General features: G+C 48.2%; 3 protein-coding genes across 3 annotated transcripts in view; all 3 read right to left on the bottom strand.

The window, feature by feature from the left end:
- Nucleotides 1–452: 452 nt before the first annotated feature.
- On the bottom strand, nucleotides 453–6,472 carry tmem185 (transmembrane protein 185). Its single transcript, XM_084487057.1, has 7 exons — nucleotides 6,289–6,472; nucleotides 4,749–4,925; nucleotides 2,954–3,161; nucleotides 2,570–2,653; nucleotides 2,198–2,374; nucleotides 1,688–1,811; nucleotides 453–1,264 (listed from the first exon to the last, which is right to left on the bottom strand). Exons 1-7 carry the CDS (start codon nucleotides 6,324–6,326, stop codon nucleotides 1,011–1,013), a joined length of 1,062 nt encoding a protein of 353 aa, XP_084343183.1. The 5' UTR covers nucleotides 6,327–6,472; the 3' UTR covers nucleotides 453–1,010.
- A 618-nt stretch (nucleotides 6,473–7,090) lies between these two features.
- LOC311368273 (ankyrin repeat domain-containing protein 46) lies at nucleotides 7,091–11,770 on the bottom strand. The gene is made up of 4 exons (XM_084487068.1): nucleotides 11,676–11,770; nucleotides 10,400–10,742; nucleotides 9,781–9,939; nucleotides 7,091–9,336 (listed from the first exon to the last, which is right to left on the bottom strand). Exons 2-4 carry the CDS (start codon nucleotides 10,708–10,710, stop codon nucleotides 9,120–9,122), a joined length of 687 nt encoding a protein of 228 aa, XP_084343194.1. The 5' UTR covers nucleotides 10,711–10,742; nucleotides 11,676–11,770; the 3' UTR covers nucleotides 7,091–9,119.
- A 2,863-nt stretch (nucleotides 11,771–14,633) lies between these two features.
- col4a6 (collagen, type IV, alpha 6) overlaps nucleotides 14,634–17,597 on the bottom strand; it is a gene marked incomplete at its 3' end in the record, with an annotated part of 83,092 nt that continues 80,128 nt past the window's right edge. The window contains exons 39-46 of the mRNA XM_084487318.1: nucleotides 17,455–17,597; nucleotides 17,202–17,300; nucleotides 16,931–17,077; nucleotides 16,677–16,793; nucleotides 16,210–16,401; nucleotides 15,657–15,828; nucleotides 15,413–15,527; nucleotides 14,634–14,894 (exon numbers count right to left, since the gene is read on the bottom strand). The exon at nucleotides 17,455–17,597 is cut by the window's right edge and continues 19 nt beyond it. Coding sequence (XP_084343444.1) covers nucleotides 14,634–14,894; nucleotides 15,413–15,527; nucleotides 15,657–15,828; nucleotides 16,210–16,401; nucleotides 16,677–16,793; nucleotides 16,931–17,077; nucleotides 17,202–17,300; nucleotides 17,455–17,597 — 1,246 coding nt within the window. The remainder of the gene's footprint in view (nucleotides 14,895–15,412; nucleotides 15,528–15,656; nucleotides 15,829–16,209; nucleotides 16,402–16,676; nucleotides 16,794–16,930; nucleotides 17,078–17,201; nucleotides 17,301–17,454) is intronic.

Below are 17,597 nucleotides of genomic sequence, written 5' to 3'. Positions count from 1 at the left end.
AAATAAAATGACTACCATATTTGATTTGTAATTTCTGTTATTACAGCCAAACCATATCAAATAAGTTATCTGCCAATATATATCATCCATATACAATACATGATACATGCTCCATATATGTTCATATATGGGTCATATGTTCAGTGACCTCTACAACAATGGTGCTCCTCATTGAGGTAAAACTAAATTGCCCTTGTCATTAAGCAAAGTTTCATAGCAGTTGGTCTTCAATTACAGATTTTAACAAATTGTAACCAAGGCCTTTATTAAGGTTTAAAAAAACAAAGGGTTGTAACATTTACAGTGTATTTACAATGGAAAAGTAACAGTTGAAGCTTCTTTGGGTGACATTTTAACTGAAAATATTATTGGACTGGGTTAAAGGAAAATAACAACTGTCACACACACACAGCTGTTGTTCTTTTGGCTGCAAATCAGAGCGACAGTGTGTGTGTGTGTGTGGTATGACAGAAGTGTTTACTTAGAAACACGGGCCGGCTAACGGGAAAGGAAAGAATAACAACATGAACGATATATTAATAATGTTGGAGTAACGTTTACAGTTGGCACATTACTAAACGCATTGTGGTCCCCTGCTCAGATTATTATGGTATGTACACACTCCCCTACAGCTACAGCCCTCTGGGAAGAGGCCTCATACAAAGTGCCATTTTGTTTGTCTTCCATGGGGCTTTTATTCCTCTGTGTGTCCTGGATCCGTCGGGTCACAGAAGATACTGGAAGTTTCTTCCAGTGGTCCAGTGGGGGGGGGGGGGGGGGGGGGACGACGACGACGACGACAGAGCGTCCAGAGCTCCGGGTCAGGATGACCCTGTGCCTAAAACAACCACGTACAATGAGTATAGGACGCACGTACGTCCTTATAGTCCTTAAGGCTCCCGTTTAATAAGTGTCCCTCGCGTCAGGGCAGCCCGCGCGCCTTACAGAGTCTCAACGGGTCAGGGGGGGGGGCAAGCCAACGCTCCTGTCCTCCATTCCGGATGGGCGCCCTAGTCGGGCATGTCGATGCAGAGCTTGGGCGGCGGCACAAAGTACTTCCCGGGGCTCTGCGTGATGACCACGCCCGTCTTCTTGTGGAAGATGGGCGCCATCTTGGGCGCCGGCGGCTCCGGCGCCACGGGCACGTCCTCCTCCGGGTCCTCGCCGCCCCGCTGGAGGTCGTACGACACGTTGCCGTACTCGCGCAGGAAGGGGAGGAGCTCCAGCAGGAAGTGGCAGAAGTCTTTGCGGATGCCGAACCACCCTGTGGGGACGACACGCGCGTTTCAGGTTAGGCCGTCGTTCTCGTTCATACTGCTAAGTGTTCTACTGGAGGCTTCTATCCTCGTTCTTTTGGACTGTGGTTGGACCTAGGGTATAGGGCTCGAGGGTTTTGAACCCAGAACCTTTCGACTGGGAGTAAAAAATGACCTAAACTAAGACTTACGTACTCCCAGTTGAAGGCTACTTTCACCAGCAACAGGACTGGTTTCAATGCAAAGTGAGACACTCTGGTTGTGGGAGCAGGACGGGTTTACTGTTATTTTACCACCAGGTGTAATGCTGTGATGTCACCAAAAGGCTAATCAACCTAGATAGTTCAGCATCGGTTTATTAGCACGGTGCTTGTGAACACACAAGGAATGCATAAGAACTCAATGTGACGGCGCGGTCATTGTTGCCTTACAGTGGTTGCCTCCCTTGTGTCCGAAGGTGGTGGCCATGAGGGTGAGCAGGGAGAGCCAGAGCGGGACGAAGACGCACACGAAGCTCAGGCTGTTGTGGTCGTCCAGCTTGTGGACCAATAGGATCTGGAGAGAGAGAGAGAGAGAGAGAGGACAGCACCCTGCTGAGTTCATACTGGCTGAGGACTCATCGGGAGAGAAGAGGCAGGCTGGAGGGGGGTGAGGGACGGGAAGAGAGGGAGAGATGGAGGGGTATAGAGAAAAGTGAGGCGGGAGAGAGGTGAGGTGTAGATGAATGGGGATAGAGAGGAGGTGCGGGGTAGAGAGAGGGTGAGAGAGGGGTGAGGGTAGAGAGAGAAACAGGGAGGGTTAGAAAGAAGTGAAGGATAGAGAGAGAACGGGTGAGGTGTAGGGAGAGGTGAGGGCTAGAGCGAGCTGAGGAGGAGGGAGAGGTGACGGTGTTAAGGGCTGATGTGCGTGACCGTGGGACGATGACCAGCCCTTTAGCTTACCTCGAAGGTGAGCAGTGGCACCACGATGGTCATCCAGCTGATCGCCATGGTGATGTGTGTGCGTCGTTGCTCGGCGATGATGTCGATGGAGCGCAGGAAGAGCACGGACCAGATGATGTAGTAGAGGACCACCAGACACAGGAAGGACATGAGTATCCACAGGGGGACGCACACCACCTGCCACACACACACACACACACACACACACACACACACACAATTGTAATAAGAGCAATAACAAGTGTATACTGGGTAATTCTACAATGAATAATCAAGAAGTGCCTCACTGGTACTGTTTGACCAAGAAAAAGACGGCAGCTTGTGCGTATGTGTGCATGTGCGTGCGTGTGTATGTGTCTCTCTCTCTCTTACCAGCCAGGGCCAGTTGATGATCTTGTCCAGCTTGAGGGCGATGAAGATGAACTGCAGGATGTTGACCGAGCACAGCACCTCCAGCTGAGAGAGACACATGGTCAGGGGTGGGAGAGAGAGAGAGGTTAGGGTGGGGAGAGAGAGAGAGGGGGGTAAGGGTGTGGGGGGGAGAGACAGAGAGAGGTAGGTTAGGTGTGGGGAGGGAGAGAGAGGTATGTTAGGGTGTGGGGAGGGGGAGAGAGGGGTGTAAGTGTGTGAGGGGAGAGAGAGAGATAATTAAGGGTGTGGGGGGGGAGAGAGATAGGTAAGCTGGGGTGTTGGGAGAGAGAGAGACAGAGAGAGGTAGGCTAGCGCGGGCACAGAGGCCGCCGGCGTCACTCGTACCTCCAGGGAGCGGTCGTGCCTGAAGCCCCAGACGCAGGCGGCCACGGACACGGGGGAGACGAAGAAGAGGGGCATGAAGACGAGCAGCCAGAAGTAGGCGCCCCTGGCCACGCGGTCGCACACCAGCACCTCAAACATGAGCAGCAGCACGTGGAGACCCACGGCGATCAGCATGGCCTTGAACTCCACACACGTCTCCCCCTCGGCCCTGCGGAACGGCACCGCGGTTCATGAGCAAACACACACCCCACCTCATGCACACAATGTCACACACACCGGGAGTGCAAGACATAACCACAACAATCGTAACCGCTGTGGCAACCCGGTCCCGACCCGGCGCCCCTGGAAGCCAGATGGCGCTATTGAGGACATTGAGAGCCGGTGCCAATTGACATTTGATTGCAGAGCACCGGAGGAACAGGTGGAGAAGCAGGGCTTAAATAGCCCTGCTTCTCCACTCATTCGGGGCCCTCCCAGGTGTGGTTTGTGTTCGGAGAGACCGGCCCTCGTGGGTGACGGGGATTCTTCCCAGGCTTTTGGTTCCTTTGTAAACGTTATGTTGGTTTGAATGAAAGTGCCGTTTTGGCGCAAAGCAAAGCTCTGAATCGTGTCCTGACTGAAGAAGGCGGTTCGCTCACCGTTGCCAGTTGATTCAGGGTCCAAATCTCCAGCTTGAATGTGGTGTGTTCTTTTTTTGCGCACTTAAATCGTGTTTAGACAATAAACATAAAGTGCTGGCATGATGCAGCTCCACACATCCACACACACCGTGGTGTTAAATATAAGTGTTGGAGAGGCTCAACCCTCTCTCGGACGTGCCTCAGAGCATGCTCGGTCGATTCGCCAAAATAGCCTAATGTATTTAGAGGATTCAATTAGAACGAGTTCCTTTCTTTTAATAGTGTCAAATAATGTAGCGAATGGGAGTTTGTGGATGAGGGGGATTATGACAAGTGGGTCTGCATTGTTTAAAACATTTTCAACATCTAAAATGTCCACGGTGACTATGACAAAAGATACCCAAAAAGAAACGCAACGAACAATAACACTTTGCAATAGTATTACATTTACAGACTAAATAAAATTCAGAAATAGAACCTCATCACTGGGCTACTCAATGCTGTCGCAGATGATTACATAATTTTGAAAGTACCTACTGGCACCCAACACAATACAGACCAGTACACAGGCCACGGTAGTCGTTGGAAAGGGAGAGGTGAGGATTCAATTGGTTGAAATATGCAGGTGTCACCGACATTTTACACACTGGACCTTAAAGTAACTTTGCTTGTATGAGCATAATGCTATTACACTTGGGTAACTTGATGACCATCATTGGATGTGCTTGTTCATGTCAAGGCTGTATGTAAATACTTAATTGAGTTGGGCATCTAAAGACACTTCTTGAATAATAGAAACGTTACACTTTTAGACATCTAATAAGCCTGTTTAACCAACATGACAAACCTGCCATCTTTGTCAACTCAATCCACTCTTTAAACATTTAAACTAACGTATGGGTTTATGGTCCATAAGTGGTCACAATATACCTTTTTTCAGCCACATATGCCTAAATCCCTTATGTCCTCATCTTGGATAATAATAAAGCCCAGGTTATCATATCTCCTGTCTGTTTCATTTGATCATTATTTTGTTTGAAAAGGAGACTACCGCATCAATTAATAAACATACATGGCAGCGCTATTTGGTAGTCAAAAGTAGCTCCACATTTGGGTCAAGGCTTGAACAAGTTGGGGCTCCACTGCCCTACAGCACCGCGGGTGGGCATGCTCACCTGTACTGGGGGTTGTGGGCCCAGACGGCCGTCCCTACAGAGGCCCCAATGATCACCAGGAGCTTCCAGATCCATATTGGCGTGAACACGGCCCAGTAGCTCCAGTGGATGACCCCGTCCAGCCGCAACGCCAGCAGCACCGAGAACAGCAGCAGACACGAGTAGATCAGGAACTTACTGCAGAACAACGAGAAGAGACGATCAGGCACTGACACTGAAGAAACATTGTTGACATCTGAGATTGTGTTACTTACAATAGCACGTTTTTTAGTTGTTTTTTTCCGGTTCATGTGCTTAAGGAGCAGGTAGGGGTTAGGGTGCATCTTGTTTTAGGATGCCTACAGGTAGACTGAGGAACATGGGGATTGGATCCCAGAAACTTTCGACTGAGAGTGATACACCATCAACTTACAATTACCTTTCTCTACTTACATACAGAGTGGGGGCTCAATATAAAATGTTGTGCTCATGTGTATATTTATAACTGAAAGGTTTAAAGTATATGGATGGATTACAATATCCACATAAACAACAAAGAAACCTTTCCAACTATACGAGTGTCATGAATGTAGTCATCACAGGTAGTGAGTTATAAGCTCATATATTGAGAGAGACATAGGGGATGGTAGCTAAGAGATGAGCACAACACAGAAACTTCCAGCTGAGTCACACCTAATAACCATTGTACCACTATTTCCATACACACATTGACATTTTGCATACGCAATTATCCAAAGCGACTGAGACCGTGTAACATTAGAGCTTACAAAACAACATTAAGGTAGCTAGGATGCACGATACGATACGTGATGCACACAAAAAAACAACAACACTGGAAAGAGTTCAGAGTAGCCATACTTATCAGAAACGTAATGTTGTCATAGATCGCATCATGTAACTAAAACAATACCTGTTCCTTATGTCGGACATAGCATTGCCTTATGTGATTGACATTTAGCCATCGATTTAATAACTCAATATGTCCCCGCTGCGTAACCCACCCTGTTGAAGCAACCTTCCATTGCACTCACATTAATTGTTTTTTTTTAACCCCTGTCGACACATTTATACCAGCTGCATGTCATTTTAAGTGTTTATGTATACACACGGTTGTTGTCATGACATAAGAGATCAGACGAAAGCACTGGTTGGAGTGCTTTGTTCTGTAATTATTATATTATTGTCTATTGAGCAAAGTGACTTGTGTGTACTTGTGTCTACTAGTGTCTTGTTATGGAAACTTTGCAGATCATTCCCTCTGGAAATGATTGTTTCGTTTAAACAAATGAGGAAAGCAATGCGAGCGTCTAGATGACATGAGCTGTCATAACGCCGACACACACACATGCTAACAACACGGTAGCTAGGCTAGCACCAGGCTAGCTTGTGATTAAGTAGAAAGCGACGCCTCGACGCGCCCTGGCGCACAGGAGCTAGGCTAAACACAGGAGCTAGGCTAAAGAGCTAGGCTAAAGAGCTAGGCTAAACACAGGAGCTAGGCTAAAGAGCTAGGCTAAACGCTGCTTGTGCCTGGTCCCACCTCGGGTTGAAGTCCTGGAACAGCCCTCTCAGATTCATGGCCGAACCGTGAAGTCCTCGACGATAGTCTTATACCGAGTCCATTTTACTCCTCGACCGGTTAGCTAGTCGTTTTTATTGTCGATTTTCGTACATTTTGTGTTAAGTTTTCCAACGGCTTCCAGCTAGCACAACTAGCCCGTTTGTTTTGCTTCCTGTGCAGAAGCTGCACAAACCTCATCTCGCGCTGCCGTCGGGGTCTACTCTCGCGGTAACTTTCTTCGTGGTTTGGCACTTGATTGATACCTGTTTCATTGTGCTTTCATTGAGCAGGCCATGCTCGTAAAAGAGATTTTTTATCTCAAGCAATTTGCCTGGTAAAATAAAGGTTAAATTAAATTAAATTAAATTGTATTATAATGATGTTTTAACATTATATTTTGAGTACAACTAAGACATGGTCATTTAAACTAAGTTCCATATAGGGGCGAATTGCGTGTTTATTAAAATAGAGATTTCCTTGTCTATTTCTTATTACATATGTTAGCATTGTTTGTATTCTCAAAACCTTGTACAGTTCTGGATTCATAACTTGAAGTATTACTGCCATATCACACTTTCATACTAAATAATGAAGTGTTCACATTGGCTACTGATTGTATTAATTAATATATAAAACAATACCATGTACAAGGGTTAACATCCCCCACCATTTTTTTTTCATGTTTAGTAGTTTATAGAGGTGGCATATAAAGTATATTGGGTGCAACTCCATGAAGGATAATCACACAAGAAAAAGCAAACCATTGAATTTCACCACAATCTCACATTTTAAGTGTTTTATTAATTCTCTCCACATAAGACATAGATTTTGCCAAAATGTTTTTTGCCCCACACACAGAAAACAAAAGGGGATTTGCAGGTGATATTGAAATGTAAGTGCTGCAAGTTCCCATTACAAACCATTAAAAAGACAGATTTAAGTCAAACCTTATGTCTAAAGAGTGCAATAATGTTTACAATTCTACATATTTAATGCAACAAAGCAACATGCTTGAAAGGAAATCCGTGCTGTTAAAAAGTATTGGAATTGAATGTTATTTTCTTTTTAAAAAGGCACACAGTTAAGCTACCATCTCATACTGTGTCGGGGGACGGCAAAAACAAGCGAGTCACAAACAAATATGTATACAAACTAATATTTACACACAGTTGTAAGCATCCATTGCTTTACAGCTTTAATGCGACTTGACACTTAGACAATGGGAAATGAACATACACAAAATGTCGAGAGACAAAAAAGGGGACATAAATTTGAAATAATAATGAATATATAACACAATGAATTATGCAGATACAGATATGGGTCAATAAGAAATACGCAAATGGCATACATAAAATAATTTTGCTTGTATACAGCTTTAAATATAAACATGAAAGACATTAAAAGGTAATACTTAAGTAATCCTTTTAAAGGTGATTTTTTTATTTTAGTGTCGACAGAATAATGCTTAGATAAGAGTAGAACGTATTACAACAATAAAGGATGAAATTCATTGAATTGGTAGTATATTTAAAATATAAATTTAATCATAAAAATGTTTGGTCTAGGCTACAAACCAACGAGTAAATCAGAGTTACAATGTTATGTGGAGTTAATATCGAGGGAGTATTCGTTAAGATTTGGTTGACAATCAGCCTTGTAGTAAGTTTAACTGCATGTTAAATCTCTCCATTTCTTCTCTGTGTCAATGCTTCAAGCTACACCCAGCTAAGACTCGGAGCGGAATAAAATAAAGAGACCCCTACTCTACAAAATCGAAATGTTATAGACCGGATGCTAGACTGCTAATTTTAACACTGGTTAAACAAAGCTGGACTCTGGAGTGTATTTCCCATGATGCATGAGAATTGGTTACATTTGGGTGTGGTGGGGTGGGGCTTAAGTCAGTTCAAGGACCAGTGTGGAGGGAGCAATGCACCATGGGAATAAACATCAGGGAAGTGTGTTTGTACCCGCACAATAATAATGAAAGCAGACTTTTCGAAACAGAGACACTGTTTACGCAACACCTCTGGCACTCAGTTTAAAATACGAGTCACAAGGAACTACAGTCATCATATTGACCTCTTTCAGGTATAAAAATGGCTGGGATTGGTCAAATGCAGCACCAACCACCAGGCCTCATAAGATCCAAAGACCATCCAGTGGGAAATAAAGTCATGAAAGTTGGCTGAAATAAATTAAACACAAACGCTAGAACGATGAAGTAGCGATGAGCTTCAATAGTGACTGATTATGTCATCGAGTCATAGTTGTCCCCCCCCCCCACCTAGCATCTCTTCTATCCACCCTAAGATCTACCTCATAGCCATGAAATCATGTGCATCAGATACACATTCAACACGCCGCCATTTAAAAAAACAAACTGTAAGAAGATCTGAGGTCTTGCCCCCCCTAGACTGTAGGTGTGGTCTTAACTTCTATTTGTTGCACCAAAAACCACTCTGTTCCCCCAACCGGTACACCGCATCCACTTCCTGGTTGGACAGAGACAGATGTGGAGAGGCTCAAACCATTACTCGCTTCACTCGAAATGTAACACAGCCTTTACCCCCACCGAATCCGCCCCACTCTTCCTCCTCCTCTTAAAAAGGGTACCCCTAATTAACCACCAGGTGTCACTTGTGATGTCACAAATCCTAGGCGATTGTGACATCACAAGTGGGAGTGTTGTCCACCCAGTCCACACCTGGTGGGCCCTTCAAACTCCCCTCACTTCATTCAAGCTCATATTTACACGCAATCAAGTGCCTAACAGCGCTGGAGCCTCCTGCTCCTCCTCCTCCTCCTCAGTGGACCAGCTCCAGCTGGTTGCTGGAGAAGGGGAGCACCCCGCTGACGTAGTAGGCGATGCCGAGGGAGAGCAGGGCGATGACCACCAGGAGAAGCAGCACCCTCCAGAAGCCCAGGTCCTCCACAAACTCCTGCCACGTGGTCTTGAAGCTGGACAGCACGCCCTCGCTGCTCTGCAGGTTGGGGTTCAGCAGGGAGTGGCTCTCCATCGCACTGCGGGGGAAGGGGGAGGAGCGGGTGGGGAGAGGTGGTGGGAAGGGGGGGGGGGGGGGAGGGGGGGAGAGGAGGAGGTGCTCGTCACGAAGACAAGGAGCAAAGGAAGTGGTGGTGTAGGGGAGGTGTGTGAGTGGAAGAGGAGGAAGAGAAAGAGGAGAAGTAGGTGGTGGAGGGAGAGGGGATGATGAGGTGTTGGGGTGTTGGAAGGAGGAAGACGAGGAGGAAAAAGATGAGATGTTTTAAACACCACAAAGGCAAAACACTGAAGTCCATGTTGAGCTGTGTACATGCTGTTCAGCAACACAGCGTTTAATACTTTTTGTAGCTACTCCAACTTTGATTGCTCCAAGCCTTACTTCTGCCAAAAAGCTAAATGACTGAATGAATGAATGAATGAATGAATGAATGAATGAAGATGGGGGTGAATGGGTGGGTGTTTACCTCTCACTCTCCGCCATCTGCATGGTCTCCAGCTTTGAGTGCGCTCCCCGGTTGAAGCCCTTCACCTCCTGCTCCTCAAGCCCCTCCAGCAGGCGGATGGCATCCTTGTTCACCCCCCGTCGCTTGGCTAGCACCAGGGGGGTGGAGCCGTTGTGGTTACTGCTCACACAGAGAGAGACACGGATGTAGCAACGTTAGCCGCTAAACCGGGGATCCCTTTGGACAACACAACCTGCTATACTTTCAACAACATGAATTACCCCTTTATAGTTTCAGCCGACAGTGTTTTGCAGAATAGTCTACCTTGGGGTCAAGTTAGGTTAGTTGTTGGGACTCCCAGCCAATATGTTCTGGGGGCGAACGATTTCCAATGTCCCATGTCTCTAGCAGGATACCCCCTAACCCCTACCCCCTGCTCCTTAATGACCTGTACCATGAATCCACTGAAAGTCTGCTAAATAACCGAAAAGAATGAAATCCTGGGCAGAATGCTAAGTCTCTGTATTCAAGTTGCTATCGGCAAAAACCCTCTGCCCGACGACTAAAACTTGTTCCCTAAAAACGGAGGAACCTCCTTCTAACACATCACCAACACCCCATAATACCCTCCCCTCCTCACCAGATGTCAATCTTGAGGCCGTTGGACACCAGGAACTGGATGGTGTCCACGTGGCCGCACAGGTGCAGCGCCGTGTTGCCGTGGTAATCCGTGGCGAGGAGGTCGGCGCCGAACTTGTGCAGGAAGCGGCAGATGTCCACGTTGCCGCGGGCGGCGGCCAGGTGCAGGCCCGTGCGCCCGCGGGTGTCCCGCATGTTGGGGTCGCAGCCCGTCTCCAGCAGGCGACGCCCGAAGTGCAGGTCCCCGTCGATGCAGGCCTGCAGCAGCGGCGAGCTGGCCTGCGCCGAGTCGTTGATGAAGACATAGGACATGTCCGAGTGGGTGTCGGAGAAGTCCAGCGTACCTGGCCCCGTCAAGGTGTGTTGTTGTTATTATTGGTTCAAGGGCAGGGTAAGAGGGTTATACATCATACATGCAGTGACATCCTCGTGACAATCACTAATACTCTTTGTGTTTCCGTACACCATTGTCTTATGCTTCTTTTTTTTAGCATTATGTTTGTTTTTGTCGTGCAGCGATTACGGTCATATATGAAGGACAACAGTACGTACTAGTCATAATAAATACATGTACACAAAACACCTTAAGAAGCAGAAAGGTCTAGTGGAGGTATAAAATAAAATATTCAATATGAAGTGATAGGTAAGAAATGAATATATTTAAATATTTACAAGCTGTGGACCAACAGCATATAATATGGAGACATAGGAAGGGTGTATGGGTTAAACATACGCCACCCAAATACAAACTGGCCCTTAATATGTATACAAGGGTACCATCACCAAAAGTTCATCCAGGATAGTCTCTACACTGGATAGACTTCTGACTGAGCATGAGTGTGGACAAGCAGTAGGGGGGGGGGGGGGGGGGAGTTAATTAACTCTACCTGCACACTTCAACCCCCTCTCTTGTCACAGAGACAGAGAGAGTTCAATATTAAACCCCAGATAAGCAGATCCATGCATCACCACCCACTGACATAATGTTAGGACAATCTGCTGGCAAAACGCCCACACACATCATCATACGGAGTGTGCTGGAACGGCACATCACTACAGTACACCGCCAGGGATAACATTTGCCGCATTAATAACAGACTTAAACACAGCAACATTTTGACATGGATCAAATACAATGCCAAGCCAACATGCTAACACCGTTAGCTCATCCTCGTCAAACGCTGGGATGAATGTGACACTGTGAACCGATTGACACAGGTCCAGATCAAATAGCAATGTTTAGCTTCTATGTAATGTCGAGGTGTTGTAGTAATTACCTGTGGATGTGAGCCAAATCAGATGAGAAAGGAGAGTCCGTTAGGATCTCGGTAGCTGTGTTGTTGTGTTGGTTGCAGCTGACGCTATACGTTTTACGACGCTCAACACTCCCTTACGGCAGCCCCTTCCTTCCCCTTTTCCCCCTATCTTGTTTATTTCAGCAACTGAAACCAGGCCAGGGTCAAAACCTTTATTAACCTGTTTGTTTAGCACCTTAGGTTGCAGCTCTAATCTATTTAGAGTTACTTCAATTATATAGTCTATATAAAAGTCTATATATCACGTGCAGTTTTGTAAAAGTTAGATAAAGCACCAGTTCGATTCCAGAATTAAAATGTCTGCAAAATCAAATGTGCCATATGTCATCAAGCTATTAAGATGTTTTTCTCAGTAAAAGATCTGCCATGTGATGAACATGGTTGGAGTGGGACATCAAGTGGTAGTTAACAATGTGAGAGTGAATTCAAAAGACCTCAGCAGCCAATGCAGAAACATGCAATTATGTTTTCTGCTCCTTCTGGTGTTCAGAAGAAAGTCTGGCAGCAGAATTCTCAAGTCAAAACCTGTCTATAAATTCTTCATGAGGACCAGCGGGCTGGCACGAGCGTTGGTAAAGCTGATGTGTGTTTTATGTGTCAGATAAGACAGATCCAAATAAAACCATTCTGAGCTGTTCAGTTGTATTGTACTTTATTTCATAGTGAGCACAGACATACACGTTATGGTCTCAGACATGTCAGGGCGCATGTCTCCCATGGTCCTCTTGGAGGAAAGTATTCTTTCCTTTCTCTGCAGTCGTGTAGAAACATGGATCGTATCATAGCTCTCAATTTCTTTGTTAGGTCAGTATGTGAAATCTATACGTTTTACAGAGCAAAAACAGACGGTTCATCCGTCTGTTCACGGTTCATCCGTGGATCTTTTTTGATTCTGTGTTACATCTAAAAATCTCTGGTGAATACATTTTTGGGCATATACAAACATTTTTTATTGGGTTTTTATTTTTATTGAATGTACAGCTCAGTTTCTCCCCGGCCCAACTCAGTATATAACAACCATTAAAAAAATCAGGGAGAATAACGTGACTTTAAGATTTAACTAAATAATTACAATCTACATTACAAACAATAGACAGAGACAAATGGAGGGGGATGGAGGGGGGGATGTGAAAATAATAAAACATGTAAAATGCATAAAAGGTCACCATCTCAGAGCCGATACCAGCATAGAGACAGAGCTACGTGTCGGACACAGAGGCCTTAGTGGTTACAGGTTCCCCCCCCGGGTTCTCGTCATCTTGGCCTAGCGAAGAGGGGGTACAAAGCTACAGCCACCAGGGAGGATCTAGGTCCTGGTCTGTCCGTCACAAGGCATCGGTAACAAATTCAGCCGAAACAGATCACTCATGGACGTGGTTCTAGGACGACTGGAAAACGTGCAATGTTAACCTTTGTGAGGCTAAAGCACTGGGATGGGACGACACGTGCTTTACGTACCCCGCTACGTCTCCCTAGCTAAGAGACGAGGAAACTCCACAGGGAAAGACGATAGAGAAGAAGAAGAAGAAGAGAGCACCACAATTAACAAAATACACCATGTGACTCGGCGTCAACATCATAATACCAACAAACTGGATCAGAGCCAGACAATAAGCACTATGTACAACAACGACAAAGACAACCTGTCTGTGTCTTATGCATGCGTCATCTGCGTAGAAGAGTTTGTGTTCAGGGTGGTGGGAATGTGGGGGTATTCGGTCATGTGCAGCAAAGACTGGGATCTGCCGGTTTTTGGATGCAACCGATGGTAAAACATTCTAACGCAAAGGCAAACATATGACTGTTTTGCCAATAATAGCATGCAGTGGTATGTTTTACCACAGTCAGTGAAAAGTTGAATAATGGGAAAGCGTTGCCTGTAAATCCAACTAGAGTAGATGATTAAGCATGCCGCTACCTATTGGCCGTAAAAAAAATACAAAGGAAGCCAATCACATCAGTGCAATATATTAACAAGTGTAAAAATGGCCCGGCGTGGCCTGATGACGGCCAATCACAGTCTGCCTTGAGCATCGTTTTTGGGTTTGTAAAGAAAGTGCGGATTTCCTGAAATCTACAAGGAGTAGATAAAGGTATCGTAGTATGGATGACAGTACCAGACTCTGGGAAAGAAATACGTGTTAAAAACCACTTCAACTCGACCAATTCAGTCGGAACCAACATTTTCATGGAGAGTACAAACAAAGAATGAGGTCATTCATAGAACAACAATATCCAACACGAGACGCTTGGATATTTATTGGGAGTGCTGCATGGTTAGTACTATGGTATGATTGGTGGGCGTTATTCTGAATTGGTGAGTCGAAGCGCTGCAAGGCCTAGTGAAAGGGGGAGAGGGGGGGGAGGGGGGGGGGGAACTCGATGCGAGATAACCCAGTGAAAACACAGGACTACAAGGAGAAAAAAAAAAAAAAAAACATAATGTGAGATCAAAAGACACGGAAGACACACAATAGCACCACTGTAAATAATAATCTAGTGAAGAACAACGGCAAATCCCCTCTCTCTTCCAACTCCTCCTCCTTTATCCACTTCCTCCTCGACACCCAACACACCACCACAACACAACACCAGAGGAGAGGGGCCTTGTTTTCTTTCAGTCATTCATTTCTCTAACGCTTATTCTTTGTATTTCTTATAGCACCTCATCCTCTACCATGCTCAACCCTCATTCTCTCTCCTCGTCTGTACGCTTATCATGACTGGAGGCGTTCTAACACGAGCATCATCATCCTCAACGTCGTCACCACCGCTTTTATCAGTCTTTCTCCCTCCTCCTCCTCCTCCTCCTCCTCCTCTTCCTCCTCCTCTGGTCGGTCTCTCCATCCCTCCCCACCAGGAGAGGACGAGGAGGGGCGGGGGGGGGGGGGGGGGGGGGGGGGGGGGGGGTCGGGGAGACTACAAGAGCTTGCTGCAGACCTGGCAGCGGCTGACGCGGGACAGCTGCGTTCCCCCCTTCAGGGTCTCCTGCGGCGGCGGGTCCACGAACTCGCGCCGCTGGTCCACCGTGGTGAGCCAGAAGCTGTACTTGTTGGCAAAGTAGTGGCAGGTGCCCTTGGCGCCGTTGCACTCGATGAAGGGCGTGGCGCGGAAGTCCTCCAGGCACGAGCCCGGCGAGACCAGGGACTGGCCGCCGCCCTCCGCGCCCGCCGCCGTGTGCTGCGGGGAGGAGGAGGGGGAGGAGGGAGGAGGAGGTTAGTGGTGGCTTTAGAAGGTCGATGACACATTGGTTTGATGGAAGAGAGTCACTGGACAGAATAAGCAGGTTCCGCTGCGTTCCCTTTGACGACGGAGCACTTTGACTTTGACTTTTGACTTTGTGTGCGAGACAGCAGGCATCGATTAGTGAGGAGAGAGGAGGGGGGGGGGGGGTTGAGGTAATAGGAGGAGGCGGAGGGAGGGCGGAGAAGGGCAGAGGACGAGGAGAGCAGAGGACGTGCAGAAGGGAGGCAGAGGAGGGGTGGAGCAGGAGGGGGGGGGGGGGTGAGTAAAGAGGAGGGGCAAGGAGAGGAGAGTGGAGGAGTGGTTGGAGGAGGAGGTGAGGGCGAGAAGGGTGGAGGAGGTGATGGAGGGGAAGGAGGAGGTGCCGCAGGGTGGGAGAGGAGGGGGGTGGGGGGGGGGGGAGGTGATGGGGAGAGAAGGAGGGTGGAGGAGGTGCACATTGAGCGGAGCCCCACCATGAGGAAGGAGTATCCTATCCAGAGGCTCCTCCACCCACGGGGGCAGGTGGGGATGGTCATGTCCTGGCTGTGGACCGCCACAGCCTGGGAGGGCGCCTCACACACGGAACACCTGGAACGTCACAACAACCACAGCCACGGGTCAAAGGTCATGGGTAAAGAGGGTATATATATATATATATATACACAAAAAACGACAGAATAAACACTGGACAACAGACAGGAAACTAAGATGGCCGACCTGCTGATGTAGGAGCGGATCTGCTCCTCGGCCACGGGCATCATGGGAATTGGCGCGGTAGTGGACAGCCAATAGGATTTGTCGTTGCGGCTGGCATAGTAGCAGACCTCGTTAGGGGAGCAGTAGAGGAAGGGGATGGTGCTGAACCGAGGGAGACAGGACCCAGCCAGACCTGGTAGAGAGAGAGAGAGAGAAGGAGGAGAGAGGGAGGGAGAGAGAGAGAGAGAGAGAGAGAGAGAGAGAGAGAGAGAGAGAGAGAGAGAGAGAGAGAGAGAGAGAGAGAGAGAGAGAGAGAAGCACAGAGGTTACATTTACATGTATTAAGGTTGTGATTTCTATCTTTAATTGATTTTGAATTCAAATGGCGTTGTCCAGTAGAAGACAATTCACAAACGTGCAGTAATAGTTCACAATGATATCCTGTCCATCCACATTTTCCCAGTCTCCTATTGTGCGTGACATCTTGTGTTATCTTATCAATCGTTAGCGGGGGGGGGGGGGGGGGGGGTTCTAAGCTAGGCTAGGCTAGGCTAAGCTGGTTGGCTAGGCGTACCGAGGTCCTGGTTGTGGGCCTTCTCCTGCCCCTCCACGTACAGCAGGCTGTACCCGTCCCACAGCTTGGCCATGCCCTGCGGACACATGGGCACCTGCTCGTTCTGGCTGTGCTTCACCAGGGTGTAGCCGATGCTGCTGCCACGCCCCACGCCGCCCGGGACACCGGCGATACCCGGCTGACCGGGGGAGCCTGGAGGGTGGAGGAGGTGGAGGGGGATAGAGGAGGAGGTGGAGGGGGAGGGCGGTGGAGTCGGTTGAGGTGGTGAAGTGAGGGAGGCAGGGAAGGGCAAGGAGAGGGGTGATGGGGGGGTGGAGGAGGGGAGGCAAGGGTAGGGTTGGGAAAAGAAGAAGAGTTTGAATACAGCAACATTGGTTGCTGAACTTTTGACTAATTTAGGTAGAAATAAGTACATGAAATGACAAACCATTCCGACAGGCAATCAGACTGAGGGTCAGAGCTCCTACCTTGCTCTCCAGTGGGTCCAGGGAAGCCAGGGGGACCCTGATCTCCGACAGGTCCGACCAGACCACTAGAACCCATGCGACCCAGCTTACCCACCGGCCCCGGGCGACCCTTAGGACCTGCCGAGCACACACACACACACACACACACACACACACACACACACAACAGGGATTAACAGTGGAGCTAGCTTCTCCAACACAGGCCTACAATGCGGCTCCTCCTATAGTCAACACATCATAGAGGCGGGACGCACCAGGTCGCCCTGGCATCCCAGGCTGACCAGGCTCTCCACTGTCCCCAGGGCCCCCGAGGGCCCCGGGACTACCCGGGTCCCCGTACGGTGCCCTGATCCCAGACGGGGGGAAGGTATGGCCTGGCCGTCCCTTACGCCCAGGCACACCTGGAGAGAGAGAGCGAAGGGGAGAGAGACAATTGGTTCACGTCGCGTTACAACGCTCATGCTATGCTACATATCAGCATGCTAATTCCATGTCCATGCTAATGCTAAGGTGTGTGCCCCTTACCTCTGGATCCCTTGAGGCCGTGGCCGCCATAGTGACCGTTCTCGCCACGGTAACCCTTCAGCCCGGGACCCCCGCTGTAGCCGGTGACGCCTCTCTCTCCTGGGGAACGCAGAGCAAGCACACTGTTAGCTTAGCTTAGCTTAGCCTAGCTTAGCTTAGCTTCGTTTCGTATTATCAAACCAAATCAATTGAAGTACTTTTTTGATGGTAAACCATGACGGACAGTAATGACTGATCAAGCACAACGACTGACCCTTGAACCCTGGGCCGCCGTTGTAACCGGGGCCTCCTGGAAGTCCTGGCTCTCCCTTCCTAGCAGGGGAGCCAGGGAAGCCTGGCAGCCCCGGATCACCTCTGTCTCCCTGGGCCGTACCGGGGCCGGGGGGCCCAGGCTGT

The sequence above is a fragment of the Micromesistius poutassou genome, assembly GCF_964030765.1.
Source record: "Micromesistius poutassou genome assembly, chromosome: 23".
NCBI lineage: Eukaryota > Metazoa > Chordata > Actinopteri > Gadiformes > Gadidae > Micromesistius > Micromesistius poutassou.
This window is presented reverse-complemented; position numbering and strand designations above follow the sequence as displayed.